Source organism: Lepisosteus oculatus, chromosome 17, assembly GCF_040954835.1.
Source record: "Lepisosteus oculatus isolate fLepOcu1 chromosome 17, fLepOcu1.hap2, whole genome shotgun sequence".
Lineage (NCBI taxonomy): Eukaryota > Metazoa > Chordata > Actinopteri > Semionotiformes > Lepisosteidae > Lepisosteus > Lepisosteus oculatus.
In genome coordinates this window covers 6,295,869-6,309,204 of record NC_090712.1, presented here as the reverse complement: position 1 = coordinate 6,309,204, position 13,336 = coordinate 6,295,869, and the positions used below count along the sequence as shown (strand labels likewise).

Below are 13,336 nucleotides of genomic sequence, written 5' to 3'. Positions count from 1 at the left end.
GCCTTACTCCAAGGCAAGGGCAGAGCCGAAGGAGAATGAACGCATCTGCAGCTCGGCTGAGCCAGAGAGAAAGCGAAAGAGCCCCGTCGATCCAGCGCTGCCACTGCAGAGCCAGGAGGCTTCGCGCTGAAACCCGCGTCAATGGAAACTTGAATCTATATAAAGCACTAGGAGCCTCTGGATTGAACATCATTTCAATGGAAAGTTGAATCTAAACAAAGCACTAAATGTTTTCCTAATAATAACCGAGGCAGTGCGTCTGGGGTTTTTCCCCCAGCCCCGTGTCAGTCGACACTCCAGTCAGAGAGCACCCTGTGCGCACGGTTCGCAGGAGCAGACGCTTCGGAAAAGTTATTAATCAATGCGCCGCGCCACATGAAAGTGCAGCAGATTCTTGATATGGAGGACAGATTTTCAAACGAGCACACAGATGCAGGTAGCCTGATTCGTACTGTAAATACGTGACTTCTAACGACAGGATACAAGATATCATCTCGACACACTTTCTTGCTCGGCGATTTGCATCATTTAAAAAAAATGAAACACAGTTTTGATCTGCGTAAAACCTACACGCCCCGGTGCTTTCAGCACGTTGCAGGACCACCATCACCCCCACAACTCAAGGGGCGAAGCTCCAGTCCCCCGACCGGAAAATAAGGTCTTGCTTGGTGTTAAAAATATAGCGCTATCGATCAAGAGCGCATCACAGCCATGTATTATATATACCCAGTATGTAAGCCTCCTTGTGATGCCACCACATCAATTTGCAACGACCAGAATGATATGTCAAGGCAGGTGGCAATAGTGACATTGAATTAATCAACATGTAATTAAACATCAGCAAAGTGTCTCTTGGGAATCAGCTCGTAGTGCCTGCTGGTCTGAGATTGAAATGCTCTTCCCTGAAGGACTATGTGGAAGTGCAGCAGAACCAGAGGGCCGGAGGGACTCCCGTCTCAGACCAAGGCCGGGCCGTGGGAGTGCTGCCGGGCCCTCGGATCAATCGGAGCCGGAGGAGCTGCGTGCGGACAGGACAGGGGCCACGCCGTGCTCTCACACGGGCCCTCGGGCAAGATGTTCTTCAAACTGCTGAGGGGACGTAGGGTGAAGAAACACCACGCAGGAAAGCGACTGTTAACAGATAATTACACCGCATTTCAGAAAAGAGCTCCGTTGCAGGCTGTGGAGCTGGGATCATTGTCGATAGTGGGAACGGGTCCAGAGCACAGAGAACAAGGACCGAGACCGCAGCCCATGCCACCTGTCCGCTACCTTCCGTGACGGAAACACACTTCCCCGATGCTCTAGCTTCGCCAGCCTCTGGCCAGGCAGCCCTTGGGGTCGCGCACACACCCGACCAGCAGCTCGGTACTACCGACACCAACACCGGCACAGGCCACAGGGAGGGGAGGGTGGGCACAGGGGTTGCCAGTTGCTCTTTTCTATTTAAAGCGCCTGCCTCTTGTTCTGAGCCCACCGTGTCCGCTGTAGTTTCCACCTACGGCGAAGGAGGGGGGGGGGCGCTCTCTCCCCTGACTGGAGGTCCGCACGTGCGCGGCGCCCCCCCCCCCCCGGTCACTAGTAAACACCGCCGGGAGCCTCGCGGCTACTCCAGCGCGAGCCCGTGTCAGTTTCGCTTCCCCCCCCCCACCTCCCGGCCTCGCGCGCTGCGGCAGCTCTCCTCTTCGTCTCTCCATCCCCCCCCCCGCCGCCGCCGCCTACTCCCCCGCTCTCCGTCGGTACCCCCTCAGGGAGACGGGCTCACCCCCGAACCCCCTGGAGGAGACACCCCCCCGAGAAACACCTCGGCAGTGCGAGAGCGGCTCCCCAGACGGCGGGCCGCGTTGTGTAATCCGCGCTCTGATTTCTCACTGGGCAGAGGCGGAGAGAAAAAGACAACCGTCCACCCCCCGGCACACGGATAAAAATAATTCAGGTGGAGACACTCTCCGATTCTGGGGATATTTTCTGCTGTTGCCGATAGGCCCACAACTCCCCCCCTTGCTCCATGTTTCTGTGTGTGTGCGCGGACGAGCGTGGTCTCTCTGGAAAGCGAAAAACAAAAACACAACAGATATCTCAGCAGGGTAGGTCTGCAGATTTCCAGAGGGCCGGGAAAGCGGTAAAGTCGGAAAGTAAAAAAAAAAAGTGAAGTACACTTCTTACAGCTCAGACACAACAGAACAGGCTCCGCGGCTACACACGGGCTGAAACACGGACTGGCGAAGTTTCTCACGACCGACACATGACGCCGGACGGAGCCCGGGCGCTGACAGAACTGGTCTTGGGAGCAGACGACGACGACGACGACTTCGACAACCCGGTGTGCCGTTTCCGACGGTGTGCTCGCTGGGCAGCTCATCCTTTCCCAGGTTTTACGAACTTGTTCACCGGACCAGACGCTCTCCCTGCTGCGGCGGCGGCGTTCCGGCTCCATCTCTCGACTCGCCCCGCTCTCAAGCCGCGGGGTCGCCCGCCGCTGCATCGTCGCTTAAAGCAACTTATACGCCAACCGTTAACTTCTCCAGCCCCGGGGGGGGGACAGTGCGAGGCCTCGCATCGGGGGGGAGTGGGGGGATAGAGGACGGGACTCGTTAAAAAAAAAAAACTTCCCCCGACACCTCCACCGGCCGCGAACTTGGCAGGGCAATCTCGTTACTCACCTTCTTCATGATGCCCGTCTTCCGCTTGCTGAAAGTTGTGTACCGCCTCAGCTTGTTGTCGATAAACTCCATTTTGATCTTGACTCGCCCCCTGGTCTTCTTCCCCGGCTTCGCGCCGGCCACCCCGGCGGACACCCCGCCGTATGCCCCCGGCGGCACGCCGGTCTCCTGCCCGGCGCCGGCGGCTTCCATCTCCGCCCGCTCCCGCTTCACCCCTCTCCTGCCGTCCCCGGCCGGACCCAGGGGGTCGTCGTCATCCCCGGAGTCCGAGTCGGCGTCCGAGCCGCTGTACACCTGAGGCGTGCTGTCCCGCTCGGGCTCGTACCTCCCGGCCCCGTGCATCCCGACGGCGGGCGTCACTCCCCCGATGCCCCCTACTCCAGTCCCCTGCAGCCCGGCCAGCCCTGCCCCGTTGCCCGGCCGGGACCCTCCTCGGGAGCCTCCCCCTGCCCCGTTGCCCCCCAGCATCCCTGCCCCGTCCCCCGACCGTCCCACCCCGCCGCCGTTGCCGCTGACCCCGGCCGCCACTCCGATTAACCCCGTCCTGCCCAGACCCGGGCGCAGCGCGCTCCCGGCCGCCCCCGAGCTGTGACCCGTGTTGCCCCGGCCCGCAGACGACCCGTTTCCAGCTGGTGCCGACCCAGCCTGGCTCGGTAACATTATACTCTGCTGCCCCCGGGGGTGTCTTTAAAGAAAGCCAGCCGCTCGCTGGGGCCCGTGCGTGCTCGTCTTGTTACAGCAAAGCACATACACCGGCCAGCGAGGTGGTCAACGGGGGAAGGGAGGGAGAGGAGGAGAAGAAAAAAAAAGAAAACAGCGGTCCGGAAAGTCAGAAAGGCTCCGACGTCCCCTTATAACGGGAGAAGTTAAGTTTCAGAAGTGATGCTGCCCCCCATAAGACCCCTCACCCCCGGCTCAGTCAAGCTCAACCTCCTCTATTTCCAAAACTCGCTGCACTTTCTCCAAAAGGAAAACGCGGATCACGCCCTACGCATCACTCCGCCATGTCACGTAGTCCCCACATTAAAACACCGCCGGGGAGCCCGCCAGCGCGCCCGGGATGGCAGCCGACGCTCCTACCCGTCCTCCGGATCACCTAACTCGCTTTCAGACGGCGCCGGCGCCGAGGGGGAACCGGCTAAATTCGCTTATTTCAACTCGCTCCCCGTGGACGGATACCATAGGTAGCGATCTACTTTCCTCCATATAAAGAGATACAACGTTTCCTTTTATGGTGGCGGCTCTCCTTATTTGGTGAGTCACAGCGCCGCGCCGCCATTGGCCGCAGCCGCCCGAACCTGCGCCGCCATTGGACGCCAGGCGCCCGGTCATTAGAATAAATACCAAGATGGTTGCGCTCATCCCCCTGACGTCAGCGACGGGAGGAAGGCTGGTGGTCGAGTTTAAAGAGACAGGCACGGAGTTAAAGTCCCGAGTTAGCTGCTGTACAGTTAGGGGCTTTCACATATCACAGTGCCAACGGCTTGAGTTTCTTTCTTTTCTACTGCAGGGGCCTTATCAAACAAGGTTTTATGAACTGTAATTTATTCACTGCTGTATTTAATTTGTTCACTGTTGTACTGTACAAATAAACCATAATCCCTTGCCGATATACACATGGATAAGGGCTTCACGTAAGATCTTCTACAAACTAAGCTGTTGTGGTGGTATAGCTTGCCCCGTCATAATTATTGGTCTCCTTTTGTCACTTTACGGAAGGTCTTGGTCACTTTAGGTCACATGGAAATGGATCACTAGTTACCTGGTCCAACATTGGTTCAGCAATGACCTGTTCATCTTGCTGTGTCTGACCCCGTCCACTCATCAATTGTCTTCGCCCCGATCCTGATATCATGACCCCTGTTTGTGCTCTAACACATCCATTTCTTATTCCACATCTTCTTCTTATTTCCAGGCACAGGGTTTTCCAACACATGCTGGATATTCTGTAGTACATACAATGTTTTTTCGAATACATCGTGCATTCAGAGAGTATCAACAAACAGATCAGTGTAAGACCTCTAGGATACCTCTTAGAAAAACCTTTGAATATCTAGGAATATTTTAGAAAATGACAGAGCAAAACTATTCGTTTGGGATTTTATGTCACTATGGACGTGATATATACTAGCTATAAGAGTAATGCACTTCAAGAGTATTTTCTTCAAAGCCGTACATAACGTTTATAATCCAGAAAGAACACATAACTTTGATATATTAACATTAATGCAAGTTGAAAGATTTCACAGATTCCAAAAAATAATCTACCTCCAAATGAAAAGCAGTAGTATCCGGCAGAGATACACAGATTCAACACACAGATGAACTTTTCCTGATGGCATAGAAAAACAAGGAGGGATTGCTTTGTCTTTTCAAAGTGCCCCTCGTGCAATTAAAAGACTCTACAGGGAAGTAAGAAGAAATACGTGACCACGCCCTGTGTCTGCAATTAAATGCGCAATTAGTACATTTGCAACTTGCTGGATTGAATGGGTGTTCAGGAGAAGTATAAGTAATCATTTTTAAATAAGTATCATTTAACAGGTCGGATTTACTGCTCCTAACAAAGTAGTGAATGACACTATTGGAGATGGGTGATGCTCATACCTTCATGTCCGACTGCGTGTTTAAATATTAGATCAGTCACGAAGTTTTATCTCAGGTTCGTCGCGTCCCTCGTTAGTTCTCAACACCCTGGCGGTGAAACTGTAGCTGTTAAGCATTATGTGGCCGAACTGTTTAGGGGGTTTGAGCACTGCGTTTAAAACTGAACGGGACTAAAAAAAACACAGCTCTGTGCGTTTGCCGATGTTCCTAATTAGCGAGGGCCAGTGGGTGCAGACACCTTAGAACAAACCTGTCAGGCACTCCACAGTCTTCTCACTTCACTGTATCACCAACTCTTGCCAGGGTGGCTTGGTTGCTATGGAAACTGTTTAACTGGATGCTGCATTAAATTAGATTAGGCCTTGCTCAAATATGCAAGCCTAGATAACGGGAAGGCAGTCTTACCCATTTAACCAGCCCTGAAGAGGCATGATCGGCAGGGCTCGTCGTTCTTGGCAATTATGAGGCGCCCCTGTTGAGAGAGCTGGGCTTGTGGGTTTTAACTGCCGTGGCAGTGTCGGCGTGTCTGTATGATAGCAGGCAGGGCCTTTCCTGGGCTTGCTGTACCTGAAATTGAAGTAACTGTGTGTCCTTGTCTGTGCCTCCTCCAGTGTGAAAGAAATGAAACTTTTAAGCCCGTTAGTGTTTTGACACTCGGGTACGAGTTTCAAGTTTTTTTTTCTTCTTAACTTTCCTTTTAAAAATGAATCATCTGTTTAATGTTGTAAAAACAAACAAACACAATGCTGGACGGGTCTGGCAGTGTAGTTCTGTCCAAGGGGAAGCAGTACCTGTCCCGAGTCAGGAGACCTGCAGGACTCCCAGCTCCGGAGAAGAGCAGCACTTCTCCGGCCCCCTGCACACGTCTGGTCACCCTTCCTCCTTCCTCCATCGTCTGCAGTGCGGTTTGTGCTTCTCCTGGGGGGGGGGAGGACAGCCATGCCCTGTGTAAGACAGAAGGAAGAGTCTGGCTCTCCGAGAGGCCAGAGAGAGGGGTGTGTGGAGACATAACATCTGGATACCTCCTCAGCCGGTGCAAGTCCCCCCTGCCCCCCGCACACAGAGACCCCACAACACACAGGCCTGCTGCTTGGGATACTTCCAGTGAACGTCTTCATCCAGATCTTCTCCTGTCAGCTGGGACACCAGGCAGCTGCGGGGCGCAGCTGGAGGGGTCTGGGCCCGGAGTTTTCCATCTCAAGCTCTGACAGGAGCGTGGAGGCTGCCCGGCCCTGCGAGACACCACCACTGACGCCATGAGCCCAGGGAAGGAGAGGATACCGGTTAAAGACAGAGCAGGAGCAGGGACAGTGAAGAACCCTTGAAATCAGAACACGACAGGACAGAGTGGGATAAAAATAAGCCCAATTTGCATGTCAAGGAGAAGCATTTCACAAAAGCTTTAGCATGATCAAGGGTTACTGTAGGTGAGTCATCCATGACTAGTTTTTCTATAAACTCAGGTTTGGAACAGATTGGCGTCTGGGTGAGGGTACATTGTTTCTGTGGTAATGATCCTTTGTAGATCAGTGGATTGGAAGTCTTGGCTCTGCTGCCGCCGCAAGATGATAAAGCACACGGGAACCATCTGCGCAGTGCTGGACGCGCTGAAAAAAAATAGGTTCACTAAACGGTCAGGCCTGCCACACAGCCCAGAGTTCTAGTGTCTCACAGAGGTCTAAACTGTGAGGCTACTGTGATTTGAGCTGCTTTTCGCCTTTCAGGAAGCGCTGGTTCCTGATCGTAATTTATTGTCGTGCAGAACCCTGCTCTTTAAAATTTGTGGACTACATGATACGATCAGCCAAGAATGCGCTGAGAGGTTTTCAGCGTTAACATCAATAGCTGGGTATTTCTGCAGCTGATAGGGAAGTGTGTTTGGTGTTGAGCAGTTTTCTTCAGCCGAAAGGATTGTGGTTTCGGTGATGTCGGAGCTTCTTTGAAGCTTGCTTTGCCTGGAAAACCTTTACTCTTCAGCAACATGGTTTCAGGGAGCTTTAAATATCTGTCGCCCCTCCGGCTCCAAGAGTCTGCTGCTCCTCTGCGGTTGGCCTGTAAACTCGTCTTCTTGTCTTGCACACCCGTTCACCTACCCAATCCGGTTAAAATCCAGGAAAGGAAGTGATGCTAGAGGTCAAGTTATAGAGGGAGAAAAACCCTCCGTTCATTTGACAAACATTAAAAGGCTCAAGATGCTTCATATAATCCATCTGTTTGCTAACCAACATTGCTTCATCCAACACAGAGTCACAAGGCAGCCTGGGCCTACGCTGGCAAGGAGTGGGCACAAGGCTGGACAAACTCTGGACAGGCACACAGGACACAAACACACACTCACTCACACCAGGGCCAGTTTCTCCAGATGCCAGTGAACCTTTTGGTAGGTTTTTGGACTATGGGAGGAAACCGGAGCACCTGGAGGAAACCCACAAACTGAGGGAGAGCATATACCACTTCATATAACCGGCGCTCTGTACCGTATAAATCACAGGCCACCTAGTATCTGATGCCTTTTAGACACTGAAACGTGCACTTCATGCGTGAACATAACAAGAATTATAAGCCAATTTTAGGACAAAGAATAGCAGGGCCGGTTAGTGCAGCATGTGGAAAGAAATATTTTGTCTGTTCCCAGTAAAAGTGCTGTGATGATTCTGATGAAGGGCTCAGTGCCAGAGGAACGAGAGGACGAGTGAGGTGCTCCCCAGTCGCTTGGGTGCTGTGAAAAGGGAGGGAGGCCGGTGGCGAGCGCTCAGCTGTCTAAGGTGCCGCCCGGGACGGAGCACAGCTGCCGGCTCCTCTGTGCAGCTCAGAGAGGGCTGGAGGTGCAGGTGAGCCGGGAAGCACGTGGCAGTGAGGGTCTCCCTCACAGACCCCCTCCTCCGCTCGCTCCCACTCTTACAGAGAGACACAGCCACCTCCTTACCTCACTTACACACACACACCCAGTGGGCAACACCCCTCCCCATTGTCACCGTGGACAAACAACAGGCCTTTAAAAAAACGATGACAAAGAAACTCTTTACAGAATTGAGCCTTTCCTTGCCCCCCCACCACCACCCACTCCTTCCCCCTCAGACAGCATTAATCCAGGAGAAACCGCCCAAGCTAACATCCTCTGCAGCTCTGAACACTACAGTCCAGGTGTGAGCGTCAGTAATAATGCTGGGATCCCAAGACAAAATATCTCCCCTCTGCAATCAGAGGGCTCCTGTCAGCTTAGCGTTTAATTGGCATTGTTATAAAGCCACAATCCTGTTGCGCTCGCCTCAGAGTTGGATATGTATATTACATTTCTGACACCTCCATATTAGTCTTAGGGTGGATGTAGGCATGTGTGTAGGCCGTTACCATGGAAATCGCTGAGGAACAGGGGACCCATTATTTCATTAAACACATGTATCGCTGTGGCACTTCAACAAGAGGAAAGGGCAGCAACATGCGAAGACACGGTACTGATACAAACGCAGTGTCCCTGCACAGGAAACGAGCAAATAAAGTCAAATTATGCAACAAATGATTAAGATTGCACTAAATTGAAAGGGGCCGTCTGTGGAGTCCCATGTCCAGCACTGGTTGGAGAGGCAGGTGGCAGCAGACAGGCCCAGCTAACCTGACCGTCCTGAGCCCCCCGCGAGAGCCAGGACAAAAATGCCCCCCGGAAAGGTGCCACAATCGAACCCGACATCCTGGCACACAGTTTGAAAAGTATCAAGTACAACTACCTTTTCTGGTAGGGTTTTAAAGCACATTAATCAATCACCTGGATCACAGTAACATCACAACTAACACTAAAGGTGCCCAGGAAAGCTAGCGTTATGGGGGTAACTTGCCCCCATTACCCCCATAACGGAAAACATTACATCCCAGTTCAACAAATACTAATTATTAATCCACTGAACGTTGCAATGTTCAGTAACAATTGAGGTATTGTCATTAATGTACTCTTAGCATGGTGATAGCACACAGTTTTTCACTTACAGGTAGTAAATACTGCATTGCACATTACATTCGACACTAACAGCTCCTAATACAAGCTAATATGTCGTTTAATATTCTAGACCCTTTGACGTGCGAGAATGAGCAAGGGTTCCAACTGTCAGAATGCTGCCTCTGTAGCACTGGGCTTTCACCTTGTAGAAGAGACTAATGGGTCTTTAAAATCCAACATCTTCCGGGTCATGAAGAGTAGCGTCGCAGGCCCTAGCTTTCTTCAATTCAAGTCACACCTTATCCCTGACAACTCGTATTCCACCCAGCATAACACAAATACAGTGTCCTACATCCCTGACGAAATACCACTAGAAGATGATTTGAGTTAAAAAAAAACAGGTGTCTGTTCAGTATTGTGCATTAGAAATGAATTAAAAACTTGCAAGACTTTGAATACTGTATACATAAAGAGAACATCCCAAAAACAGCTCATATATTTCTAAATGAACGACGTTCACATTTATATTAACCCGTATCTTAACTTAATCTTGGGCGGAGTGGTGGCTCTGTTGCTAAGGATCTGTGCCTTTGGCTGGAAGGTTCAAATCCCACAGCTGGCAGAGGAATCCTACTCCATTGGGCCCCTGCGCAAGGCCCTTAACCCCCAACTGCTCCAGGGATGCTTTACAATGGCTGACCCAGAGCTCTGACCCCAGGCTTCTCTCTCCCTGTCTGTGTCTCATGGAGAGCAAGCTGGGGTATGTGAAAAGATGAATTCCTAATGCAAGAAATTGTATAGGGCTAATAAAGTGATGCTATGTTACCAGAACCCCCATTTGGTTTTGATTACCTCAATGAGGCCCTTCCTGCTGCTGTTTAATAGGCTCTCCAGCCTCTCCTGAGGGGTGTCTGACCACTCCTCCAGCAGCTCCCAGCACACATCCCACCAGACGAGAGCCCCACACAAAGACCAGCAGGCACCAGGACAGCCTCGCTTACTCAATTAAGCCATTAACCTCGTTATTAACTAAATGAGGCACATGAAGGATCTATCTCAAGGCCTTTAACAGTTGATTAAACAAGACTTTCCTTCATTACAGGTACAGTTACTGACAAATCCCCTCTGAGCCTGGGATAGATGTGTTAGTTAGGCAGCTAATTAAATTATTAGACCAGCTGTGTAACCGAGCAGGTGGGTGGAACAAGCACCAGGAGAAACTAGAGCCTCCTAATTGAGTTTGAGACCCCCTGTACTAGAAACTGTGCTAACCAATTAAGGACACTGATTTTTAGTTTCTCCTAATTTGTTTGAGTGTTGTGTGGGAAAACTTGAGCTTCCAGATTGACCGCACCACTTCTGGGCTACAATATACTGGTAAGATACCGGCCTACTGGTCCCCTTGCCCCTCGGCTCTCAATAAAACACCAGGCCCAGGGGGCGCTACAACCCCAGACAAAACAGATCCCTTTCTTTTCTTCAGAGAAGGGGGGGCATGCGATCTCCACTGGTTTCAGGTGCCCGTGCCCGGGATGCTGCTCCCGAGATCCTTCTCCACCATTCGGTCCACGTTTGTCGGACAGTTATCTGGAAAATCCGCGTCTTTTCCTCGCGTGGGCCTGGAGCTCTGGCGCCGGCACCAGGCTCGTGAACTCGCGGGCGAGTGGCGCTGTCCTGAAGGCACCCGTTTGCTTTTTGAAAAGTTGGTCCTGGGTGGGAGTGAGGCTCCCAAGCCACTTGCCTGGCTGCACCTGTAGGTCTCACATCCTCTTCCTCGAGGGGTAGCTACCATGCCATGAGCCTTCAATGCACACCTGTCGATACTGGGGTTTCGAATCCATCTTCCTACATCTGGCTACAGAGCTGCCGAGGCTCGTCTTTCTGCTTCTATTTTCAGCCAGCTCTCCTTCTAGAGAAGAATGTGCTTCTTAATTCGGAGCTGTATTGATTCTGAATTCACCCACCTTTTCCGGTTCCTCCTTGCATTTACACGGCAACTTTGATCTCCAAGGATCTCACAGGGCTTTGCATACAGGAGCCTGAAGCGAGGCAGAGCAGCCCCGCTAGACGGCAGGTTGCCTGGAGAAAGGAGAAATTGCTTCAGCGGGTCGGGGCGAAGCTTTAGATAGCGCAGACTGCCCATGCCCAGAACGAAATGTAGTAGGTTCACCGGGGTTGAAACCCCTTCTCTTACGAAAAGGGTGATGCAGCTGTTACATGGCCAAGTTTTCAGGACCTCCTACAGCATGGTGTTCCTGGTTACAATAACAGGGCACTGGTCTGCAAATGACTGTCAAGAAGGAAGAGCGCCACCTACAGGATTAACACCTCTTACAGGTGCGACCTAACTGTCATGGGAGATCCCCTGTGCCAGCAGAGACCAGAGCTCAGTGGAGTTATAATAATAATGATAATAATAAACTTTTATTTTATATAGCGCCTTTAAAGGTGGCTTCTCAAAGCGCTTTACAGAATGAGAACAAGAATAAATAAGAAGAATAGACAAGATAAAACACAATTCCAGTATATAGAGGAGACCGTGGATGGTGGTACTAAGAGCAGAGGGGTGAAGAATGGAACCAGTTAAGTAAAGGCTTTTCTGAAGAAGAGGGTTTTGAGTCTGGATTTGAAGGAGTTTAGAGGAGGTGACTCTCTGATATCCGTGGGCAGAGAGTTCCAGAGCTTGGGGGCATAACAGGAGAAGGCCCTGACACCCATACAATGCAGATGGGCTTGAGGGACAGTAAGGAGAGCAGAATTAGAAGGACGAAGGTTGTGAGGTGGGGAGTAGGGCGATAATAGTTCAGACAGGTACTGAGGTGCCAAGCCATGCAGAGCCTTATAGGTGAGCATGAGGATTTTAAAGTCTACACGGAATTTGACCGGAAGCCAGTGCAAGGACTCCAGGATAGGAGTAATGGGAACACTTGCACTAGACCCGGTCAGGATTCTGGCTGCTGAATTTTGCACATACTGCAGTTTGTTCAGAGCAGATTTAGATACCCCAGCGAGTAGAGCATTAGAGTTGTCAATTTGAGAGAATACAAATGTGTTGATCAGCTTTTCAGCCACAGTTAATGATAGCATAGGGCGTAGTCTAGCGATATTTCGAAGGTGAAAAAAAGATGTTTTGACAGCATGCTGCACATGTGGGTCGAATGTTAAGCCAGAATCGAATATAACCCCAACGTTTTTCAATTTTGATTGAAGCTCAAGTACAGAGCCATCTACAGATAGGGAGAAAGGGAGAAAACTTTCTGAGGCCTTGTGCAACTGCTAGATGACCACAAACAGAGGATTACATTTGTACCGTTTAGTTTTAAAATCTACAGACTGAATATGTTTGACTATGATGCATTTTAGGAAGTTGTCATTCTAAAATAAGCCATTGATATATCAAGTAATAAATTATTTTATTTCAGAAATGTCAAACATTAGTTAGAATTTTTGATAGATTAACTTCTAGTCACACTTTATTAAGGGCAGGAACACTTTTGGAAGATATTCTAAAAAAACAGTTGCATTTTCATCTTATTGATATTGTGGAGGTGTTTGGTGAATACTCAAAAACCCAGGACTGACTAATATATACTGAGTGTGTGTCTCTATTGCACTAAAGTTGAATTTTCCCTTTCATTTTTTGAAAACACAGTACAATGGAACCTTATCAAGGGCGGTAAGTGTTCTGTATTGACAAATATGGGGTGTACAGACCACAAAACTAACAGCTCCCCCTTCCCTCCTGCTTAGTGATATGTGGTCTAATAGAATTGACAATATTGACCCATTCCAATAATTCATGTGCAAATGGTTAGCACTGGGGGAAGAGACTTCCACAGGAAGAGGAAGGAGGCAGGCAGGATGAGCATGAGAACAGGTAATGTCCTCTTCTAATCTTCTCTGTAGAGGCTATGGAAAAAGTGTACAGGGTATTCAGGTCTCTTGCAGGCTGACAATAGCTCTTTCTGGTCCAAGACATGGCGATAAACAGAATCCATAGTGCGACCTCTTAAAAGTTAACTCTCTGGTTACACAAAAACAGAATATTCAGATGTTTCTCCACCTTTCTAACTTTTAGCAGGTTTTTCTGCACAACACTGAATAGCAAAACATAATTGGCAGGAACTATGGCCTT

At 50.4% G+C, this 13,336-nt stretch overlaps 1 protein-coding gene across 5 annotated transcripts in view; it reads right to left on the bottom strand.

Moving 5' to 3' along the window:
• Positions 1–3,877, bottom strand: part of srfb (serum response factor b) — a 40,018-nt gene extending 36,141 nt beyond the window's left edge. For 2 of the 5 annotated variants that reach the window (XM_015363057.2, XM_015363059.2), the window contains exon 1: positions 2,664–3,875. In XM_015363057.2, coding sequence (XP_015218543.2) covers positions 2,664–3,323 — 660 coding nt within the window. In that variant the 5' untranslated portion in view covers positions 3,324–3,875. Of the gene's footprint in view, positions 1–2,663 lie in introns of all 5 variants that reach the window. The other 3 variants (XM_015363058.2, XM_015363056.2, XM_015363060.2) reach the window with 3 other exon arrangements.
• Positions 3,878–13,336: the final 9,459 nt, after the last annotated feature.